The sequence below is a fragment of the Canis lupus genome, chromosome 33, assembly GCF_048164855.1.
Source record: "Canis lupus baileyi chromosome 33, mCanLup2.hap1, whole genome shotgun sequence".
Lineage (NCBI taxonomy): Eukaryota > Metazoa > Chordata > Mammalia > Carnivora > Canidae > Canis > Canis lupus.
The window spans coordinates 19,998,723-20,021,276 of NC_132870.1; the positions used below are offsets into that span (position 1 = coordinate 19,998,723).

The window sequence follows — 22,554 nt, forward strand, 5'->3', positions numbered from 1 at the left end:
GATAATGACATGATAGACTTCAAGCTAATGCTGTAATGAGATGAGACTTTTGGGGTAGAAAAGATAATTTTTCATATGGGCAGGATTTGAATATTTACGGCCAGAGAACAAATAGTAGTAGGCTACAATTTCAGACAGCTACATATCTCTCATCCCACAAGCTTTTCTGCAATGTGACATTAACATCCCTCTATAATAGTAATTAAATGTATAGGATAATGCAAAATTAAGAAAATATATATGTCACATACTTATACTGGCATCTAAATCCTAAATTAAACTATACCCGTTGTTGACAGTACAAATGAAAAACAAGAGGATGTAAAACAAATATCAAAGCAAGTTTTTTTTAAAGATTTTATTTACTTACCAAGAGATGGCAAGCATGGGGAGGGGCAGAGGGACAGGGAGAGAGAGATCTCAAGCCCACTCCATGCTAAGTGTGAAGCCGGAGGTGGGGCTCAATCTCATGATTCTGAGATCATGAACTTTCAGGGAATAATTGGTTATTCTCAAATATATAATAATGGATATATAATAAACTTACACTTATTAATGGTACACTTACTTTATTGAGCTTATTAACATCTGTATGTCTACAAGTAGCTATTGTCCACAGGGGCCTAAATATTTGCAGGTTTTTTTCCTTAATTTTCAATCATATGAGGAAAGAGAAAGAATTATTTATTATGTTCTCCATAGATTTCATGAATACATTAAATAAATACTCAAAAATGATTTACATACACACACATACACATGTTGAAGAATCAGAGACAGCAAATATGTTTTATAAATTATACATGATTAACATTAATAAAGGCAAATTTCTTTAGTACTGTCATTTTCTGCTTTTATTACACTAAACAGATCCTACTTATGTGCCCAAAAAGAAAGTGTTTTCAATCAGAATGTATTGTAAAGAGAAAGCAAAAAACAGTTTGCAATTTTTCATTTGATTTTAACGATTACAAGTTTCTGCTTATTACAATACAGCATTTTAATAGTTGAACAGAATGTGTTTTGTATCTCTAGGTAGACAAAATAGAACTGCCTCAAGAAAAAAAATTATTAAACACCCGCCCCAAGACACATGCTGAACTCAGAATTACACAGCATGCACCTAGTCTCCGAAGATTGTGATTTGCTTTTCAGTCCAATGTTTCCTGCTGCTAAGGAAAAAAAAAATGTAAGCTTTGTTTCATGAGAAAGCTTTAGCTGGAGAATTACTGCACTACCATGATTACTCAGTGAAATATATTGCATAATCTACAAGGTAGCAAGAAAACATTAGGTTTGGAAAATAAAATGATCCATCTGTTGGAAAGTCATACTCATGCCTCCTATGCAGGTGTAGATACCTGTGCAGTTTACCGCATTCTCTCAGAAACATCCGGACTCTGAAGGAAGTTCCCACAGAGAAGTATGTGTATCCCAGCAGTGTGCAAATCATTTCTCTTATCTAATAATCTCTTACAAATATACCTTTGCTTGTTCTTTGACTTTCCTAAAAGGTGAAACGCAGCATGGGGCATTCATTTTGTCGCCAAGTTTTTTTCAGGAGTTGTTTGTTTTTATGCTGTTAAACCTGAGATAGGAGTTCATGATTCCATGAGAGAAAAGAAAGCAACATTCATATTAAAATGCTAAGGAAAATAAAGTTTCTCATGTTTAATTCCTTCTTTTTTTTTTTAAAGAAGCAGGAGTTCTTCTGACTGTTTTACATAGGACAAAAAAGGTGTTATTCAAAATGAGTTATACAAGAAAAATACGTGTTAGTTAAAATTAAAATGATGAAATAGTTTTGAAATACTACGTATTTCCATTACTTCCTAAATATTAAGGATAGCAGAAAACAACACATGCACGCAGTGTGTATGAACTACTTTCCAAATCAAACTTTAAAAAGCTAGAATTAGTTATGCAAAACTATTGATAAGTCCTTTACAACATGTCCAATTACCTTCTACTATAGCATCTAAGGGAACTAGTAATTTAATAAACATCAATTAATTAACATTATTGCTCAGGTTACATAAAATATGTAACATTGATATAAATGTTCTGGATAAGTTCTAATATAATCAGAAAAGGTAATACTTTTCTGCCCTATCATATGCTTTCTAAATTATTTTTTAAAATTTTGAAGACTCCTCTACCAAAAGAAATCTAATTAACAGAGAACGATATACTTATTTTATTTAAAGTCTTCAATTTATTTATTTTTTTAAAGATCTTATTTATTTATTCATGAGAGACACAGAGAGAGAGGCAGAGACACAGGCTCCCTACAGGGACCCTGACTCAGGATCATGACCTGAGCCAAAGGGAGATGCTCAACCACTGAGCCATCCAGGTGCCCCTAAAGTCTTCAATTTAAATAAACATACGTTTCTGTTAAATTTCCTTCTGTTAGCTAATTAAATTAATTTGAACTATACTTAGAAACTCTAAAAGATTGCTGTGATGAGTTAGAACTTTTAAAAAATTAGCAATGTAAATAGTAATATTCCAGTATCCATGCCACATACTTTGCCTTTTTTTTTTTGCTACAGTCTTAGAGAGCATTGGTATGGTATATCTGTCTGAGAAATGCATATGATTTCAAAATATTGATTAAAAAAACAAATTAGCAAGCTATCACTATGAATTTTTCTCATTCTTTCCATATTCATTTACATATTTTCCTGATTCCTCTTTTTCATTATCTCTGTCTTCCGTTATTTGTTCCATTTCTTTTGTTGCCACGGTGTACTTTATAGATGCCTAGGCTTAACAAATTTTAATGGTAACAGCCTGGGAATAAGTTCCCCTGAACACGTGCAGGAAGGGGGATAGGAAATAGCAGTTATAGACAATCCTTGCTAGACAGACCTGGAGAAAAATCAGAATCCCACAGACCTTTTCTGTTTCTGAAAATGAGGATATGTAAATAAGGCACTTGTTTATTAGATGATTAGCTTTTTTTAATGTCTAAATATTTTAAAAATTTTAATTCTAGTATAATAAGCATATAATGTTATATTAGTTTCAGGTGTACAATATAGTGATTCAGCAATTCCACACATTACTCAGTGCTCATCACAATAGGGTACTCTTAATCCCTTTAAGTGAAAGGATTTTAAGAAAGAAATAATTTAGTCTTGTGAGTCCACTGTGTGTTGGGCATTCTCAAACTATGATTCAGTTTTCATTTGTGAAGAGAACCATGCTGCCCACCTTTAAATAGTAGACTTTTAATAGCACAGAATGTGTTCATGAGGAGTAATGTTGCATAAGTGGATAAAGTATTTTTGAAGGTATGTGTCATTTTCATGAAGGTGTTAAAAGAATTTTAATACAAAGTTCATGTGTTTCAATTTTTATATTGTGAAGTTTAAGAAAAACCTCCCTATAAAGATCTTTTCAACATCTGAGAATACTTTTTTGTTCTTGATTATATGTAACACTGCAGAGCATTGATGTTATTTAATTATAAAGACTTTTATAAGTCACAAAACAATTTCCTTCATGTATGAAGTGAAAGAAAAATATAATCATACAATTTAGGAAAATATTATTTAGAAATTCTTGCAGTAAAATCTCTACCTGGAAAAATAAAAAGCAGCCTGAAAAAATATTATAATGGTCTTGAAGCTTGCAACAAATAACTGCACATTTTAGCTAAAATAAGAAACAAAGACACAAAAACATGCCATTAGCACAGATTTTTGACTTATTTTTAAATATTGCTGCACTTCTAAAAATAAAACATAATACATAGACTTCCTACAGAGATAGAAGATTAGAAGAATATTGAAAAATCTCCCTTCTTCGATACTTAACAAAATGAAGAAAAATAGTAAAAATAACAAAATTCACCAGCAGGATCTAAACTATGAAAGAGAATAATGAAATGCCCAAACTAAAAAAGTAGTAGCCATTAAAAAACACAGATGATCTCAGTTAAAATAAAAAGTATCATCCTTGCCACATCTCCTCCAAAAAGCAATACTTAGGAAATGATGAGACAAGAAAATTCTGGATATTCTCAACAACACTTTATAATTTTGAGCAAAGCTAACTAAAGTGATTCATCAGCCCTGGGAAAATCAGAATGAATCCAAGAAAGTAAAAATAACTTATATGATGCAGGGAAACATCAGCAGAGTGGGAAAATATCACCAAGATTTTCCATACTCCAGGATAATAAGAGAGTTAAGTAAAAGATCTAAAAACTATGAGAATGCTACAGTTTTTGCTGGGGTGGTGGACCTTGACATGGAATTTAATAAAACAATAAGAAAAAGAACCCAGCTCAGATTACACAGAGCTGCAGCTAAGGCCTAGCCCTTTCACAGTTCATTCTTTTATTCATTATTTCACCATTCTTTACTGAAAATCTGATATATGTGGCACTATTCTAGGCAGTGAAGAAATGGTAGTAAACAAATCAGATAAAAATATCTAGTTTGACAGAGTTTATAGTATCATAGTTAGAAACAACTTTTTAAAAACTATTTTAAATATTTTATTTTTCTTTATTTAAGAGAGAGAGAGAGAAAGCAAGCAAGTGGGAGAAGGAGCAGAGGAAGAGGGACAAGTAGACTCTGTGCTGAGCATGGAGCCCAAGTCAGGGCTTGATCTAAGGACTCTGAGATCATGACCTGAGCTGAAATCAAGAGTCGGATGCTTAACTGACTGAGCTACCCAGGTGGCGCTAGAAACAACTTTTTAAAACAAACAAAACCAGGGATCCCTGGGTGGCGCAGCAGTTCAGCACCTGCCTTTGATCCAGGGTGCGATCCTGGCGACCCGGGATCGAGCCCCACGTCGGGCTCCTGGTGCATGGAGCCTGCTTCTCCCTCTGCCTATGTCTCTGCCTCTCTCTCTCTCTCTCTGTGACTATCATAAAAAAAAAAAAAATTTAAGACAAACAAAACCAAATAAGTCTTCTCAGAATAGGATAAATGGATTGGAAAAATTAAAGGAGAGAGAGAAGATGACAAATGAGCAAAGGTTGGAAGAAAGGGAATGAACCACGTGCACAAGTGAAGGTGAGATTCTAAGCAGCATACTCAGTAGGTGCAAAGTCAAGTATGAGAAAAAGCCCCAGCTAGACAATGTTACCTATATGGAATGAGCTAGGTGGAGGTTAGAAGGTGAGACAAAAGAGTAATTGGGTCGGAGGTGGAGGTAGGTATATGGCATAAGGCCTTATACCATTATAAATATTTTGGCTTCTAGATGGAATAAGAAGTGAAGCTATTGTGCATGGTGAACAGAGGAAAGACTTAATCTAAGTTATAATTTAATTGGCACATTCTGGCCATGATCCTGAGAAATAGACATTAGGAGGAACACGTGTAGAAGCAAGGAGGTTATAACAATAATCCAGAGAAAAGAGGATGACATGGTAGCAGCTGAGATTACGAAAAGAGGTTGCAATTTGGATATATTTGGAAAATTTTCTGAGTAGATGAAGATGTGAAAGAGAGAAGCCAAACCGGGAGTTTAGCTTTGGATATGGAAATTTTGAAATGCCCATTAGACATCCAAATGGAGATTTGATGTTTGGAGTTTAGTGAGAAAAGGCCCAAGAATTTTGGCATCAGACAGGGCATCTAGCCCAAAAGGGATCTCACCTGCTTTGCCAAATAGCCCTGCTACATCTAACTGCTAGATGTACATCTAACTGCTAGTTAGACTAACCATCTAAAAGTGCCTCCTGGGATTAACCAGTTACCCAGGCCTTGAACTGCAAAACAGCTAATCAACTGCTTAAACTGGCCCACAGACCAGAGACAAAGCAAGATAAGAAGCAAAAAATTAGTAACCCAGGCTGAGAATAAGGCTGGTGGCAAAGGAAAATTCCCCACCAAGAGGCCACTTATCTTTCCAGTTGGGGTTAATACTGTCATCACCATGGTGGAAAACAAAAAGACTCAGCTGGTATTGATTGCACATGATGTGGATTCCCTTGAACTAGTTGTCTTTGTGCCTACCCTGTTTGTAAATTGGGGGTTCCGTAATGCATCAAGGAGAAGGCCATGGTAGGGCATCTGGTCCACAGTAAGACCTGTGCTATTGTCACCTTCACACATGTTAACTTGGAAGACAAAGGAACTCTGGCTAAACTGGTGGAAGTCATCAGGACCAATTTCAATGACAGATATGATGCAATCCACTGTCATGGTGGAGGCAATATCCTGGGTCCAATGTCAGTGGTTCACATTGCCAAGTTGGAAAAGGCAAAGTCTCAAGTAGCGGCCACCAAATTGGGCTAAGTATACACTGTTGAATTTTCTGTGCATTAAATGCTAAGTGCTAAGTGTACACTGTTGAATTTTCTGTGTATTAAAAAGTAGTTCTCTTTCCAAAAAAGAGAGAGACAGAGAGAGATCCGAACTGGAGGTAAAACATGTGACTTTATCCACATAAGAATATTTAAAGCTGATGCCAAGGTTGTGCAATGGAGAAGAGAAAGTTGAAAAAAACATAACCTAAGAGAACTCCAATAAGGGAAATCAGAGGAACCAGAAAAGGAAATGAAACATATCTGGTGAATGAAGTAGGATGGTGTCCTGGATGTCATGCACAGAAGTTTCAAAGAAGGGTGTCAAGTACTACAGTAAATGCTGTTAATAGGTAAGATGAGGATTGATACTTCACTAATGGACTTAGCCACATGGCAATTACTGTTGGTCATGAGAAAAGTGGTTTCTGCACAAACGTACAGTGTGAAAGTCTCCTAGGTCCAAGGGAAAATAAGAGGAGGTGAGTTGGATAAAATGAGTATAGAAACTCTAAGAAAATTTGCAGTAAATGACGACAGAGACACCTAACAGTGATTGGAGGGGATGAGAGGTGAAAGAAATGCTTTTTAAAAATGTGATATATAAGTTTGTCTGTCTGCTGCTGGGGTGATCGAGAAGAAAAAGAAGTTAATGAAGAATGGGAGAGGAGAACTACTGAAGAGATGTCTTTGAGTGAGAGGGAACCTGATCTAGCACACATTGAGGGAGGAGGCTTTAGACGGGTACAGGACACACTCATAAATACTACCAAACATGCAAGGGGAGAAAGTATGTAGATCATAGTATTTATCCTTTAAATACAGTAACAAAGAAAATAGTCTTTAGAGAGTGGAAAATGTGTCAAGGATAACTCAGTTATATAAATCAGAACAAATATAAGATCTGAACAAAGCTGCCCATTTTAAGATTTTTTTTTAAATCCGAAATTACATAGCCTATGTAAACTATTCAAATGTACCATAATAGGGAAAAAGGAAAAGAAAGAAAAGGTTTGAGATGGGAGTGATGCAAAAGACAAAAACAAACAAAGAATGAAACATTACATGCAAAAACACAAACAATTTACATGAAACATAATCCAAGGGCTAAAAGCCTATCCTCAAGAACATTTGAGATATAGAAGAATTTAGATAAATTAGGAGTTGAAATGGCCCACAGAGATAACATGAAAGACAACAAAACGAGTTGAAACATAAGATTTCACAGCTAAGGAAATTGAGAGGCAAAATAGTAAAATTGAACTGTAGGTTAGCAATAGCAAGAATCAGAATGAATGTGATACAAAGTCAAATAAGTGACATAAAGAAAATATTTGAGGCAATTATAAAAAATTAACAGAAAATAGAAACAGATATTAAAGATTCTCATTGAGAGATAATGCAAGTAGGCACACTAAGAGGATCAAATATGTAAAAATTACTTAATGAAAATCTGGTAAATAGAATCTTTTAAAAAATTTAAGAAATAGAATAAAACTATACCCTCTGACATGAAGAAAGAAATGGATCTGAAGATATCGCACTATACACAGAAAGAATATTAACAAATGACATAAATTCTGGTTAAACTATTCTGTATCCATGATAAAGAATGACTTGGGCATAGAAGCAGGAAATGCAAGTCAACCTCAAGAAGGAAAAAAAAAAATTAAGCTTGCCTTAAATTTCATCAAGCAATATTTAATGCCAGAATACATAGAAACAGTGTTTTCAAACTTCTGATAAGAAAAAAGATGTATGAGTGAAGATCAGAAAGTTACCTTTGGATCTAAAGACAAATATCAAATGTTTACATACATGAGACAACACATGAGCGCCCATGAATTCATGGACGGTTAAAAAATTAACTATTTAGTATTTAAATTGAGACAATCAAAAGACAATTCAAAAATTGAGAATTCAAAAAATGTTTTTAATGATATAAACATAATTAATAAAGGGATGATGGTAAGTAATGAATTATTTTAGGGAACTAGGGAAAATCATCTAGAAAAGTTAGGGTTACAGGACAGTCTATAATGTAAACCCTGACAAAGAAAAATAGCACTAACATTAGAATTAGGGGAACGAATGATAAAATGTATAACTTTAACTTATGGAGGGGCTCACTACATGCACAGTGGAAGCTTTATACCACAGAAATAGTTAAATGATATGAACAGGTGCTATAGATAATATATTTATATATTTATCTATATATTATGTTTATGAATAATTTAGATTTCTTTCTATGGAGGAGATTCCATATTTTTCCAATGCTTACTTTAAAAAAATATCTATTTGAAAACAATTAGAACAGCAAGAAACACAATTAAAAACATTTATTTAATGGCTGTTTTCTCCTCCACTACACAATTAATTGAGCAGGGACTATGTCTATTTTACTCACAGGTACTAAATGCCCCTCGTCTCCCACCACTGATACTTAAAGTCTAGATCCAAGAATTCACTGAGGACAGAAAAGTTGTGATAGTTAATTCTATCATTGAGTATTCATTTATAGCTGAAATAATTATTTATAAGATGTTCTTATATGCTATTTGGTTACCCAGGGGGATAATTAAGTTAACAAAAGATTATAAATATTCAGTTCTTTTGTTTTTATTTTTACTTATTTTTTAACTGAAAATAAAATGATACTTAATATATAGATAAAAAAATTAAATGATACTCATTATGTTTTACAAGTTTGGTTTTTAAAAACAGATTTGAGGGCAGCCCTGGTGGCGTAGCAGTTTAGCACCGCCTGCAGCCCAGGGTGTGATCCTGGAGACCTGGGATCGAGACCCATGTCAGGCTTCCTGCATGGAGCCTGCTTCTCCCTCTGCCTCTCTCTCTCTGAATAAATAAATAAATCTTTTTTTTTTTTTAAATAAAAACAGATTTGAATTCACAACAGGTCTTAACAGACAGTGATTTCAATAAATCAGGCAATCCAGAACACAATGTGCAGGTATAACAATTATGTGATGACTTCTTAATAATTCAAGGAGATAAAGACCTTTTACAAATATGGAAAGAAATTAATCTTCCTACAGTATTAACTCCTAAAAGCTATTAGCCTTTATAGACTACAATATTATTGTCAGTTTCATACACTTTTACTTTATAAAGAACTCCCAGGGGAAGAAATTTCTGGAGGTTTTCCCAGATACACACAGCGACATTTCCCGAGGTGATTACAACTGCAAAGTATGGCACATCCAAGTCCAGATTCTTATGATCAAGGGGTTTCAAAACCCTCCCCCATCTACTTTTTGGGGTCCGTCATATTCATAAACATTCCTGTAACAGGATAAATCTTTATAATTGTGCCCAGGGCCATTTGGATTCTTGAATTTCCCAAACAGTTTCAAGTTTACTTCATTAGTCAGAAATTTGCTGTGGAGCCTGGGGAGATGGGACGGGGCAGTTGCTCTCTGTGGCGACCGCCCTCCATGCTCATCACCTCAAGTCTTTTTTTTCGTTTTGTATACTTAGTTTTCAGGATGATTAATCAGATTCCTGAATGTTAGAATGGCTCATATCAGCTAACAGAATAACTTAAATTTTCAGAATTTCCACCAAATAGTTGTTTATAATCAGCCACAATAGAAGCATTTATACCACAGAAATAGTCAGATGATATGAACAGGAGCTATAGATAATATATTTATATATTTATCTATATATTGTATTTATGAATAATTTACATTTCTTTCTATGGAGGAGACTCCATATTTTTCCATAATGCTTACTTAAAAAAATACCTATTAGAAAACAATTAGAAAAACAAGAAAAAAGAAAGCATATTTCAAAGTATACCACCTACCTAATCATAATTGTTGTCATATTGCTGTGTATTTTTATAAGCTTTCAGTATGCATGGTTTTAAAAATTAAAATGCAACTTATAATTTTGTTTTCTATATATTACATTGCAACACAAGTATCTCCCTCTATTTAAGTATTCAATACACAACCTTTTAATAAATTAATCCACTACATGCAAATCACAGTGTATACAATTGTCTCGAATTTGTTGAATATTTACATATTTTCAAAAATATTCATAATTATACACAATTATAAGAGTAATGTTTCTGTGCACTTTCCCCCTAGTTTCTGGTTACTTCCTTAAAATGTATCTAGAACTTGGATTATATAGGAAAAGAATATTAACAACTTTAAGATTCTTATTAAATATAACTAAAACCCATCTACAGTTTATACTCAATGGATTATGGCTTTGATATCAAACTCACACTTCAGCATTTAAATAAGATTTATAGAACTTAGGAAGGAGAAAGAATGTGGGGGGAAATGAACATCATTGAAAAATAATGAGAAAAATTTAAAAGCACCCATGAGAAATAATGTGAGCAAATAATATCTCTTATAGTTTTTAAATTCTAAGCTATGTCCCATATAACCAATTATTATATTCACTAGGAAAAAAAAAGGGTTTTGTTTGGCTAAACCTTCTATTCTCTAGGAATTTAAAGTCTGGATGCTATTTTTATCAATCTATACTGCCATTTGCAAAATAGGACAACAGCCAAAGTCATATACAATGCTCCAGTTTAGAAATGCAAGTGCTTATATGAAGTGTTTATATGAAATTTCCCAGGAGGTTGTTAAAATGCACAAAAAGAAAAAAAAGTATTTGAGGTTTTATTTAAAGAAAAATCCTTTTGCTTTACTAATACAGATCTCCCTCCATTTCCGATGAGATTATGTCCCTACAAACCATCCTAAGTGAAAATGTTGTAAGTTAAAAATGTATTTAATACAATTAACCTACCAAACTTTATAGCTTATCCACACCTGCCAAAACATGCTCAGAACATTTATGGTAACCTACAGTTGGGCAAAATCATGGAACATAAAACCTGTTTTATAATAAAGTGTTGGCTATCTCATGTAATTTACTGAATACTATACTTAAAGTGTAAAACATAAATGGTTGTATAGGTACAAAATGGTTGTGAGTGTACCAGTTGTTTATCCTACTGCATATCACTAGCCTGGGAAAGATCCAAATTCAAAATAAGAAATATGGTTTCTAATGAAAGTGTACTGCTTTTGCACCACCATGAAGTCAAAAATCCTAAGTCTAACCATCCCATGTTGGGGACTAGCTGTAGTTGAAAGCCAAAAGAAAAATCTATTATGTCCCATGGATTACTCAGTGACAACTGTAACATAATGTATTTTGCTGTTTTACAATTCTGAAAGGATATTATTGCCACCACGTGAAAACAAGAAAGTCCAAAATTCATAGGTATTAGGCTTGCTCTTTTTTTTAAGATTTATTTATTTGAGAGAAAGGGAGAGAGAGAGAGAGTGAGAGCGAGAGAGAGCGAGAGAGAGCACATTCCCTGTGCCCAAGTGAAGGATGGGGCAGGGCAGAGGGAGAGAAACTCAAGCAGACTCCCTACTGAGCAGGGAGCCTGATGCAGAGCTCCATCTCACAACCCTGAGATCATGACCTGGAGGGGAAATCAAGAGTCCGATGCTCAATGGACTGAGCCACCAGGTGCCCCTAGTCTTCTCTTTTTTAACAGAGCTGAAAAATGAAGTCTGGAGCCCAAGCACGAAAGGTCTGTCACAAATGGAGATATATAACAGGTATTTCTTCATTTAGGTAATTGAGTTGGATCATCAGCCTACAATAGCTAATAAAATAAGAGCGTACTCAGGTACCAATCCAACCAGATGTTCAATCATTTACTTAGGATGAACCCAGAGACAATGCAAAGGGTCTAAAACTCTCTTCTTTTTTCTTCTGGTTTGTCACTCTGGAAAATCCTTGGGAGTATTTTAAATGACCCACCTCTCCCCAAGCAGCATTCCTCCTGTTTTTAACATGATTACTCTTGGGTGCTTTTTGTTCACTATTACCCCTACAATGAATAGCATCAGCAAGTATGTAATCTTCAAGATACTTAATTTATCTAATTCAGAAGATGAAAGAAAACAGAGGTTGAAAGCCCTCAAGCGAAAATGACTTCTGGGGATAATGGTTATTGAAATGATAAGAGTTAAAAAGAAAGGACAATTGCAACAGCAACCAAAACCAAAACAAAAACAAACAAATAAAAAAAAAAAACCAAAGAGAGATTTGGGTACAAAGGGGTATAGATTGAGAAAGCCAGATTTTACTGGTTATATGCTAGAAAATGCAAAGATTCTGGGTTCTTGATGGCATTATTTCAATGACTGCACACTGAAACTGTGCACTAATATTGTTCTAATAATGAGTCATCTATTATTAATATGTAGTTTCAGCACCTGGTCTATAATAGTTGTGCCAACTTTGAATAATCCACTTTACCTTTCTTATTCCTCATCTCTAAATGTAAAAATAACCTGACTATAGGTCAGTTCTACTGTATCATGCAACTGGAGAAGGCACGCTGTATTCCAACTAAGTGGTGCCCCTAAAGTCATGCAATGGACAGTCCTTCCTTAGATATTTATGTTCATTTTGAAGAATTTTTTATAGAAAGTTGATTAGCTACTATTTTTACTGTTTTCCCCTTACTATCACCGTTAGCAATAATATGCTTTGAAAGCAATATGTTCAATACAGCAGATAAAATATTTCTCAGCATCTGAAATATACATATTCTTCTATATACAGTGTTCATTCATTCAACAGACTTTTAAAAAATCTCTAGCATGTTCCACAAAATGAGATTACAAAAATGAATTACACACTCTCATAGTCTTCAAGAAGCATCTTAATTTGAGGCTATCAAACTTCAAATCACATAACTAATTTGCCTTCTTCTGGTTATATGCTCACCAAACTATCTTTTGATTTTTTATAAGTTAGTTACTCACATGGCACCTAAGGAGAAAATGTGCCTACTAGGAGACTCAAGTATCTGGTCTCCCAGATAGCTGTATTTCTTATTGTAAATTTATAGACTGACACCTTGATTATAATTAGGCTTCCCATGTAGCTTTCCTTTTTTGGTACTTTTAGCAAATTATAGGTCTTATTGTAAATTGATATTTGAATTTTATATATCTTTCTCCTGAGACTGGTTAACATGAATCTGTCTATGAATTCCATCTGCCCTGGGCATACTAGAAAATAAAATTTCTGAAATAAAATAGCTGAGACTCAGATCCTGAGTAATGGTAAATTTACTAAGGTATGCCACATTTTAAAACCTCTTGGGTGTTACCAACTTGAGTTTCTCTGTGTAACTCACCTCTTCCTTTAGATTAGTTGAACCAATTTCATATTTTATGGTAAATAAATTAAAATATTAGGTTAAATACTGAGATTTCTGAACCAATTATACTTTTTTGTATACAAAATTATAGCTCTGAACAATTTATTTCCTATTAAATTGTATATTTCTTTTGGATAAGTAAATACTTAAGGCACATTTAGTCAACTGCTTTTCCTACCTATGATCCTTAGGCCTAGTAACTATAACCTTAAATTCAAAAAAAAGGGAAATTCTAATTTATACTACAGTTTTTAAAAACTGTAGTTTAATAAGTTATGATAACAAAAACTTGGATTACAAATTACTATTTAAAATACATTTGTGAGGAGGAAAATATAGAACTTTCAACCTACTTTTGTCAGTAGTGATCAGCATCGCATTAATATCAACCCCAATTTAATCAGTCAAATTGGTGGTAGAAAGCTAAAAACAAATTATAAAAAAATATGCTCAATAGTAAACATAAAATAAGATGACAGGAACAGTATCAAAAATATTATGAATCATCACCTTGATGAATAAGCAAAATCTTGTTGTTGTTTATTTGTTTATTTATTTATTTGTTTGTTTGCTTATTTATTTGAGAGACAGAGAGAGAGAGAGCATGAGCATGTTGGGGGTGAGGCAGAGGGAGAGGGAATTGGGAGAGGGAGCATCTCAAGCAAAATTCCACACTAAGCAAATTTCATGACACTGAGATCATGACCTGAGCCAAAATCAAGAGTCCGACGCTTAACCAGCTGAGTCAGCCATGTGCCAAGTTTTTGAAATAAAGCAGAGATCCTCTCTGGTAGACATTTATGTAGCTAACCCTAGTACTTTCCTTTCTGTGCCTCTCAAATACATAGTAGGATTTCATCATCTGCCCCATTCACCCCTACTCTGGATTAATGGAGTCATATAATTAGTTCTTCCCAATGGGTTTTAAGTGGAAGGGATGTTTATTGAGCATTTAATGGACGATATAAGACCCTACAGAGCATTATTTTCCCTCTGGCAGAGTGACTGGCAATGAGGCAGTGGGTCCTTTTACTCTGGATCCCTGAATATTCACAATGAGAAGAGGCCCCTGCTCACCTGTTATGGACATCTAAAATGTACCAGATATAAATTGTAATTTTTTAAGCCAATGAAATATGGAAATTATTTGTTAACATACTCTTGCTTAATATATACATTTCATATTATGTTAAAAAAAATAATTCAGATAAAGACTGTACATGAGGCACCCTTAAAAATAAGCCACAAAGGAGATCCCTGGATGGCTCAGCGGTTTAGTGCCTGCCTTTGGCCCAGGGCGTGATCCTGGAGTCTCGGGACTGAGTTCCACATCAGGCTCCTTGCATGGAGCCTGCTTCTCCCTCTGCCTGTGTCTGTACCTGTCTCTGTCTCTGTCTCTGTCTCTCTCTCTCTGTGTCTCTCATGAATAAATAAAATCTTTTTAAAAAAGCCACAAAAAATAAGAATAAGGAGGTAAGATAACACAAAAGAAGTAGAAATGACAATATTAATAGACAAATTTCAAGGTGGCAGGCATTAAATTAAAAAAATTATATTTCATTTTTATAAAATATTGAATCAACAAATATAAAATATATTAAATTAGATTGACCTAACAATAGTGTTTCAACATATATGCAGAAGGAAAAAGAATGTTAAAAATGCTAGGAGAAATATAAAAGTCTACCATCATAGTTGGAGATCACATTATCTCCCCACATTGGGTAAAAATTAAAACACATTTGGAAAGAAATTGATGATATCAGTTAAGAAAGTTAATGAGCATATATAGTCTATGTATATTAAGAGGCAGTGAAAGGAGATTTTGAGTAAATTTAATGGATTATCACAATAAATTAACCTAATCTAATCGATGACACTCTTACATTGTTAACCCTTACATACATACATACATACACTCACAGCAGGCTTTGGGGTTAGGGGGTGGATAAGGGAGACGATTATCCAGAAAAGAGTTAGAAGCAGGGGCAGAGTGAGAAGTAGAGGCAGAGATAAAAGGGTTACGAAAAAAATACTGATTCAAAGGGATACATGCTCCCTGATGTTTATAGCAGCATTATCAACAATCACCAAATTATGGAAAGATCCCAAATGTCCATCGACTGATAAATGGATAAAGAAGATGTGGCTTACAAATACATATAAAATGGAATATTACTCAGCCACAAAAGGGACAGAATCTTGGGGGACCTGGGTAGCTTAGTTGGTTAAGCATCTGCCTTCAGCTCACGTCATTATCCTGGGGTCCTGGGATTGACCGTTGAGTTGAGCCTGCTGCTCAGTGGAGAGTCTGTTTCTCTCTCCACATTATTTTCCTTAGTGACTATACTGGTTTGCATCCCCACCAACAGTGCAAGAGGGTTCCCCTTTCTCTGCATCCTCACCAATGCCTGTTGTTTCCTGTGTTGTTGATTTTAGTTATTCTGACAGGTGTGAGGTGATATCACATTATAGTTGTGATTTGTATTTCCCAGGCGATGAGTAATGTTGAGCATCTTTTCATGTGTCTGTCAGTCATCTGTATGTATGTCTTCTTTAGAAAAATGTCTGTTCATATCTTATGCCTATTTCCTAACTGGGTTATTTGTTTTGGGGATGTTGAGTTTTCTAAGTTCTATATATATATTTTGGATTCTAGCCCTTTTTCAGATATGTCATTTGCAAATAACTTCTCCCATTCTGTAGGCTGCCTTTTAGTTTTGTTGATTGTTTCCTTTGCTATGCAGAAGCTTTCTATCTTGATGAAGTCCCAGTAGCTCATTTTTGCTTCCAGAGACATGTCTTGTAAGAAGTTGCTATGGCCAATGTTTTCAAAGAAGTTGCTGACTATGTTCTCCTCTAGGATTTTGATGGTTTCCTGTCTCACATTTAGGTCTTTCATACACTTTGAATTTATTTTTGCATATAATATAAGAAAGTGGCTCAGTGTCATTCTTTTGCAAGTTGCTGTCCAGTTTTCCCAAAACATTTGTTGAAGAGATTATATTGTATTCCATTGGGTAATTTTTCCTGCTTTGTCAAAGATTAGTTGACCATACAGTTGTAGTTCCCTTTCCTGGTTTTCTATTTGGTTCTATTGAAACATGTGTCTGTTTTTTTGCAACACCACCTTCTTTTGATTACTATAGCTTTGTAATATAACTTGGCAGTCTGGAAATGTGATGCCTCCAGCTTTGCTTTTCTTTAAGATCACTTTAGCTATTCAGTGTCTTTTGTGGTTCCATACAAATTTTAGGATTGTATGTTCTAGTTCTCAGAATAATGGTGGTATTTTGATAGGAATTGCATTAAATGTGTAGATTGCTTTGGTTAGTATACATTTTAACAATATTTGTTCTTTCAATCCATGAGCATGGAATGTTTTTCCATTTCTTTGTATCCTCTTCAATTTCTATCATAAGTGTTCTATAGTTTAGATCTTTTACCTCTTTGGTTAGGTTCATTCCTAGGCTTCTTATGGTTTTTGGTGCAATTGTAAATGGATCAATTCCTTGATTTCTGTTTCTGCAGCTTCATTATTGTGTATAGAAATGCAACAGATTTCTGTATGTTGATTTTGTATCCTGTGACTTTACTGAATTCATGTATCATTTCTAGCAATTTTTGGTGGAGACTTTTGGATTTTCTACATAGAGTATCTTGTTGTCTGCAAATAGTGAAAGTTTGACTTCTTCCTTGCTAAATTGGATGCCTTTTATTTCTTTTTGTTGTCTGACTGCTGAGGCCAGGACTTCCAGTACTATGTTAAATAACAGTGGTGAGAGTTGCCATCCCTGTCTTGTTTCTGATCTTAGAGGAAAGCTCTCTGTTTTTTTTTCCATTGAGGATGATATTAGTTGTGGGTTTTTTGTGTATGGCCTATACAGGTATGTTCTTTCTAAACCTACTTTGTTGAGGGTTTTTATCATGAATGGATGTTGTGCTTTGTCAAATGCTTTTTCTGCATCTATTGAAATGATTATATGATTCTTTTCTTTTATTAATATAATTTTATAAAGAGCATTCTTGAAAGAAGAAATACAAATGACTAAGACATGTAAATAGATATTCAACTTCATGAGTAGAGAAATGCTAAACAAAAAATAAGAAAAAATACCACATTTTTTTCATCACATTTGGAAAGCTAAATGGATTGATACTTCATATTGATTGGATATAAACTGTAAATTATTTACAGAAAATAATTTGGTTGTATCTAACAAAAATTTCAAATATGCATATCTAATCCAGTAATGCCATCTCTAGTTATCTTACATACACAATACTGATGGTTCACAAAGCATCATTTATAATTGAGTACACACACACACACACACACACACACACAGGAAAAAACCTAAACTTCTAATAGGCAAATGACTAAATTCAGTAGAATTATAATAATCCATAATTTAACAAGAATAAGGAAGCTATTAATCTACCAGTGTATCCAACCAGATTTAGTCATAAAAGGATTCCTAAAAGTATTAAGTGAAGAAAGCTTGTTCCTGAAAAATAGATTAAGTATTGTATTTCTTTTAAACTAAACACACAGATTTCTGCTTTCTACCATGATGGAATGGCTTATAGCACATCAAAACTTCCCCAGAAAACAATTAGAAAAGATAGATCATTTAATAGAGAGCTGCTGAGGCACCAAAGACTTGATAATATAATATCCAAGACAAAGAAGCTAACTGAAGTTAGCCCAACATTCTCCTGACTGCTTTTCCCTTTGAAAGCATTTTCTGATTCTTAGTGCAAAAAGACTTAGAAGCCAGGCAACAGATAGCTGCTTAGAGGCCAGAAGCCAAACAGCTTTCAGCAATCTCAAAGAGTTGAAGAAAAAATGGAAAGTGAGGCTAGAAAGATAGCCAGTGTCAAGGAGCCAAGATTCCCAAGAGAACAGAGGCACAAAAATTTAGCCCAACGTATGACAGTTTTGCTGTGTGGCAATTAATAAATTTGAAAGCTGTTGAGAAAAACGACTTAGGAGCTAGACAGAGAGGAGCTGTAACATAATGAAGAGTTTTAGGTATCTCAAATTCTGAGGACTGGCAAGATTTCAGGGTCAGCAAGATAAGGAGACCTAGAAATAGACTGTGCTCTCTCTTAGGACCTGTGGAAATGTAGGAGTGAATGTGGAGCAAATATAGTCTTATATTTACAAAGACTGCCGTCTCACCTCAAGACAGCTTACTCATTGATCCTTGAGGTAATCTGCCCTACTTTACTGACTGCATTAGGATAGAGAGAGTGTTCTTTAGAGAAAGAACATTTTTATCCAGAGACTCAACAAACTTTTATGTGCAAATCTGGCATTAATCAAAGTTTACTAGGCAGATCAAGAAACAAGAGTAACAGGAAAAAACAACAACAACAACAACAATAAAGACAGACTTACCTGTCTGATACTTATCTATAGCTGATCAGGACATGGAGGCTATCAGATAGCAACTTTAAAATAATAATGTGAAACATGTTCAAGAAAAAAATGACAAGATTGTGAATTTTACTAGAAAAATAGAAACTATAAAAATAGACAATCTATTTTTAAGTAATCCATGGATTAAAAGAATCAAAATGCATTTTAGATAACATTTTGAATTGGCTAATAAAAATATAACATATCAATAAAAAAATCAACTCACTGTTATTGTGCTATTCAAAATAGCTTGCTGTTTCCCATTTTATTAACTTGTGTTTTTCATTTAACAAGCATTTATATTCTACATACTTAAACATTTAAAACCATACTTTATAGGCTATTAATAAATTACTTACTTCAGATAATATTGGGATTACAAGAAGGTAGAAGGATTTACAGAAAGTCCTGGAACCTGACTTCTGATATATTTGTAATATTACTTTATTACTCACTAACCCCCTCTGATTAGTTTTTTCCTAAATAACTAGTGAGGAGTTTTGTCATTCAAATGAACAAAAGGGTTTTAGTAGAAAAAAGTTCAGTAAGTATAATTTGACTACATGGAGGATATGAAGCTAAAAGAAATCCTCCAATTAATTCTAATTCATGAGAAAATTTTAAGAAGCTTCAGATGCAAATTTACATAATACAGCAGAAGTTTCCATTTATGTTTAAGAAGAAACTTATTCCTCTTTATGAGCTTTAGAGACTCAATCTATAAAAATTAGAACTTATGCACTAAATTTTAATTAGGTTCCAAAAAATCTGAGAAGAAATTGTAATAGTGTCTTGCCTTAAAATAAACTGTAAAGAACAGTGAAGTTTCATTAGCACATTGTTAAGGGTATCATACAGAATTTCCAAATGAGAAAGAAAAGTGTGATAAAGAATAACTTAATGAGGATTTGTGTCATATAATATGAAAAAAAAATCTAAAAACAAAGTCTTATTTAGGTGTTAACACTAGAAAGCTACTCATGGTATTTGACTTAAAATCAAGATAAATCTCCACTTTTAACATTATGTAATATAAGGCCAAATAAGATAAAAAATGCTGCCACTGTTTTCCCCACTTTTGCTACATATTAAAGATAAAGAGAATGGGGCACTTGGAAGGCTCAGTGATTGAGCATCTGCCTTGGGCTCAGGTCGTGATCCCGGGATTCTGGGATCGAGTTCTGCATGGGGCTCCCCACAGGGAGCTGCTTCTCCCTCTGCCTGTATCTCTGCCTCTCTCTGTGTGTCTCTCATGAATAAATTAAAAAATAAAATCTTTAAAAAAATTATATGAGAGAAGGCTTTCATTTTGAAGAAGGAAAATGGAAGTTTGTGCTTTAGAATTACGAATGACATCATAATAATGTACTCCAGGTAATAAATGTTATCCAATTGGTTAGGAGACGTAATTTTTTAAAATTTAAGAACATTGAAACCTTAGGGATAGCTTTACATAGAACATTAAGTACCTACTAAGAACAAAGCGCTCTGCTGAGCCCTATAAAAGACACAAAGTAGAAGTGTTATAGTCACCAGAGTAGCCTGAGAAACTTTTGTCAGGATCAAAATTACATCTTTAGCACTAAATTATATATTGGTATGGAGAGGTGTAGATACTGGAATCCTTTAAAATATTTAGGAAACAGCTGACAAGGGCTTGTATTAGAACCACATAGACTGAAAGGAGTAAAGTGTCAAACATGAGATCTTAAACTTTTAATAACCTGTGTTCTAGCATGTGGATAACTGCCAAAAATCAATGATGATTGATTCATTCTACATGTTCTTCACCTTCCACACCTTGCAGACACAATGCTAGGGGTAGTAAGTCTAGAAGCCCTACTGTGTAGAGGCAGAGGCAGATAAACAAAACCAGTAAACACAACCAATATCTCCTGTCCTCTGTACACACACATCCATATATATATATATACACAGAGTCATTATTATCAAATGAGAAAAGTATTATGACAAAGATAAGCTCAGAGAATTACCGTGTTCTGAGAACACTAGGAAAGAAAAAACTGGCTTCAGATCAATGTTCAGGTCTGAACAGGATCTAGTTAATTATAGGAGGTCAATGTTCACACTGCAACAACTAATAAAGCCAGTGAAGTAGATAACCTTAAAAAGTTAAATATTTTTTAGTGTTGGAGTATTGAGGAAGGAATTAAAACTAAATAAGCTAAACTACCAAAGGGATGGGCCTTTCCTCAACAGATATCACCATCCATTTTCTAGGGGCATTTGATTTGGGATGTGATCTGAAGATGAGAGCAGAATCACACAAGGTTACTTGAGCAAAGAGAAACCAGAAGAATATTTGGTGGGTATATAGAGCCAGTGTGATTGTTGAAAACTAGAGAAAACTGCAGAGAAGTGGCTAGTTTTCCACATCAAATTTATTTGGATAAATGGACAAGGATGGCGCTGAACATGAAGTGAGGAGTGAAATCTTTACCATCTTAGAGTGGCTATGAATTGTGGAATACATCACATATATACAGCTGAGGTATTTTGAGGCTATCTGGGACAACACAAGAAAGCTAGAACTCTCAGAAGTCTTTCAAGGCTAAGAAGACAAAAACCTACCATGCTTTTCTGTCAAAAGTTCATAAGGGTCATGTCCAGGGAAAAGGGCTGAATCAAAGGTGAGTGGAATATTTACTAACATTCAACTCAGATGTGAGATCCTGTTCTGTCCTGGGTTGGACTGAAGTGATTAGCCTCTCATGGAGAAACCCTCCCTGTTGGCAAATTAATTACAAAGCTAAAGATTTTACAGTTGTTTTATACACAAGGTCTGACATCAATCTGCACAAAAAGTAAGCAATAAAAGCATCTGAATAAATGATCCAGATACTGGAGTTATCCAAGAAGACTATTAAAATACCAGTATGTTATTAACAATTAAGGAAAAATGGAAAAATTTGATGAAAAGGTGAAAAATTTCTATAAGGAATTAAAATCAATAAGGCAAACATTAGTAGGTATTTAAATTTTGAACAAGCACAATATCTGAAACTTGAAGCCCACTCAATGAAGTTAATAGTAAACCAGACAGAGAAGACATGATTAGTGAACTATAAAACAGGGCAATAAAAAGTGAGTAAACTGAAACATAGAAGGAAAAAAAGCATGAAAAGATCAAAATAAAGTGCAAGAGACTTACGTGACACAGTGAAAGTTTATCATACCTGTCACTAGACTACCCAATAGAGATGACAGGGAGATTGTGGCAAAAGTAATATTTGAACAGATAATGACCAAGGATTTCCCACAACTGATCAATGATATCAACCCACATATTCAAGAATATCAGCAAACCATCAGGATAAATAAAATGAAGACCATAACTAGTCACTTGAAATTGAAATCCAAAGACTAAATCAAATTGCAAAAGCAGTAACAATAAAACTGGTGCCGACTTATCAATAGAAATATGGAAGTTAGTAGAAACTGTGCTGAGCCCTGGAAGATTATAAAAAAAATTCCTTACTAGAGTTTAATCCACTGAAAATATCCCTTAAAGTTAAGAGTGCAATAAAAATATTTTCAGACAAAGAAAAAATAAGAGAATTAGTAATCTGCTGAGGTGATTGGTTG

At 34.1% G+C, this 22,554-nt stretch overlaps 1 protein-coding gene across 23 annotated transcripts in view; it reads right to left on the reverse strand.

Annotated features, from left to right (window-relative positions):
* The window catches only part of STPG2 (sperm tail PG-rich repeat containing 2), a 531,130-nt gene that overhangs the window by 39,437 nt on the left and 469,139 nt on the right, over positions 1-22,554 (reverse strand). For 3 of the 23 annotated variants that reach the window (XR_012023503.1, XR_012023491.1, XR_012023486.1), the window contains one exon: positions 1,486-1,588. The exons of 18 other annotated variants lie outside the window; for them this stretch is intronic. Coding sequence is in view for 1 of the 5 variants with exons in the window: in XM_072810727.1 (XP_072666828.1) it covers positions 18,939-18,980 (42 nt within the window). In the remaining 4 variants the exon portion in view is untranslated. Of the gene's footprint in view, positions 1-1,485; positions 1,589-18,927; positions 18,981-22,554 lie in introns of those variants that run through there. 2 more of the 23 variants (XM_072810727.1, XR_012023499.1) reach the window with 2 other exon arrangements.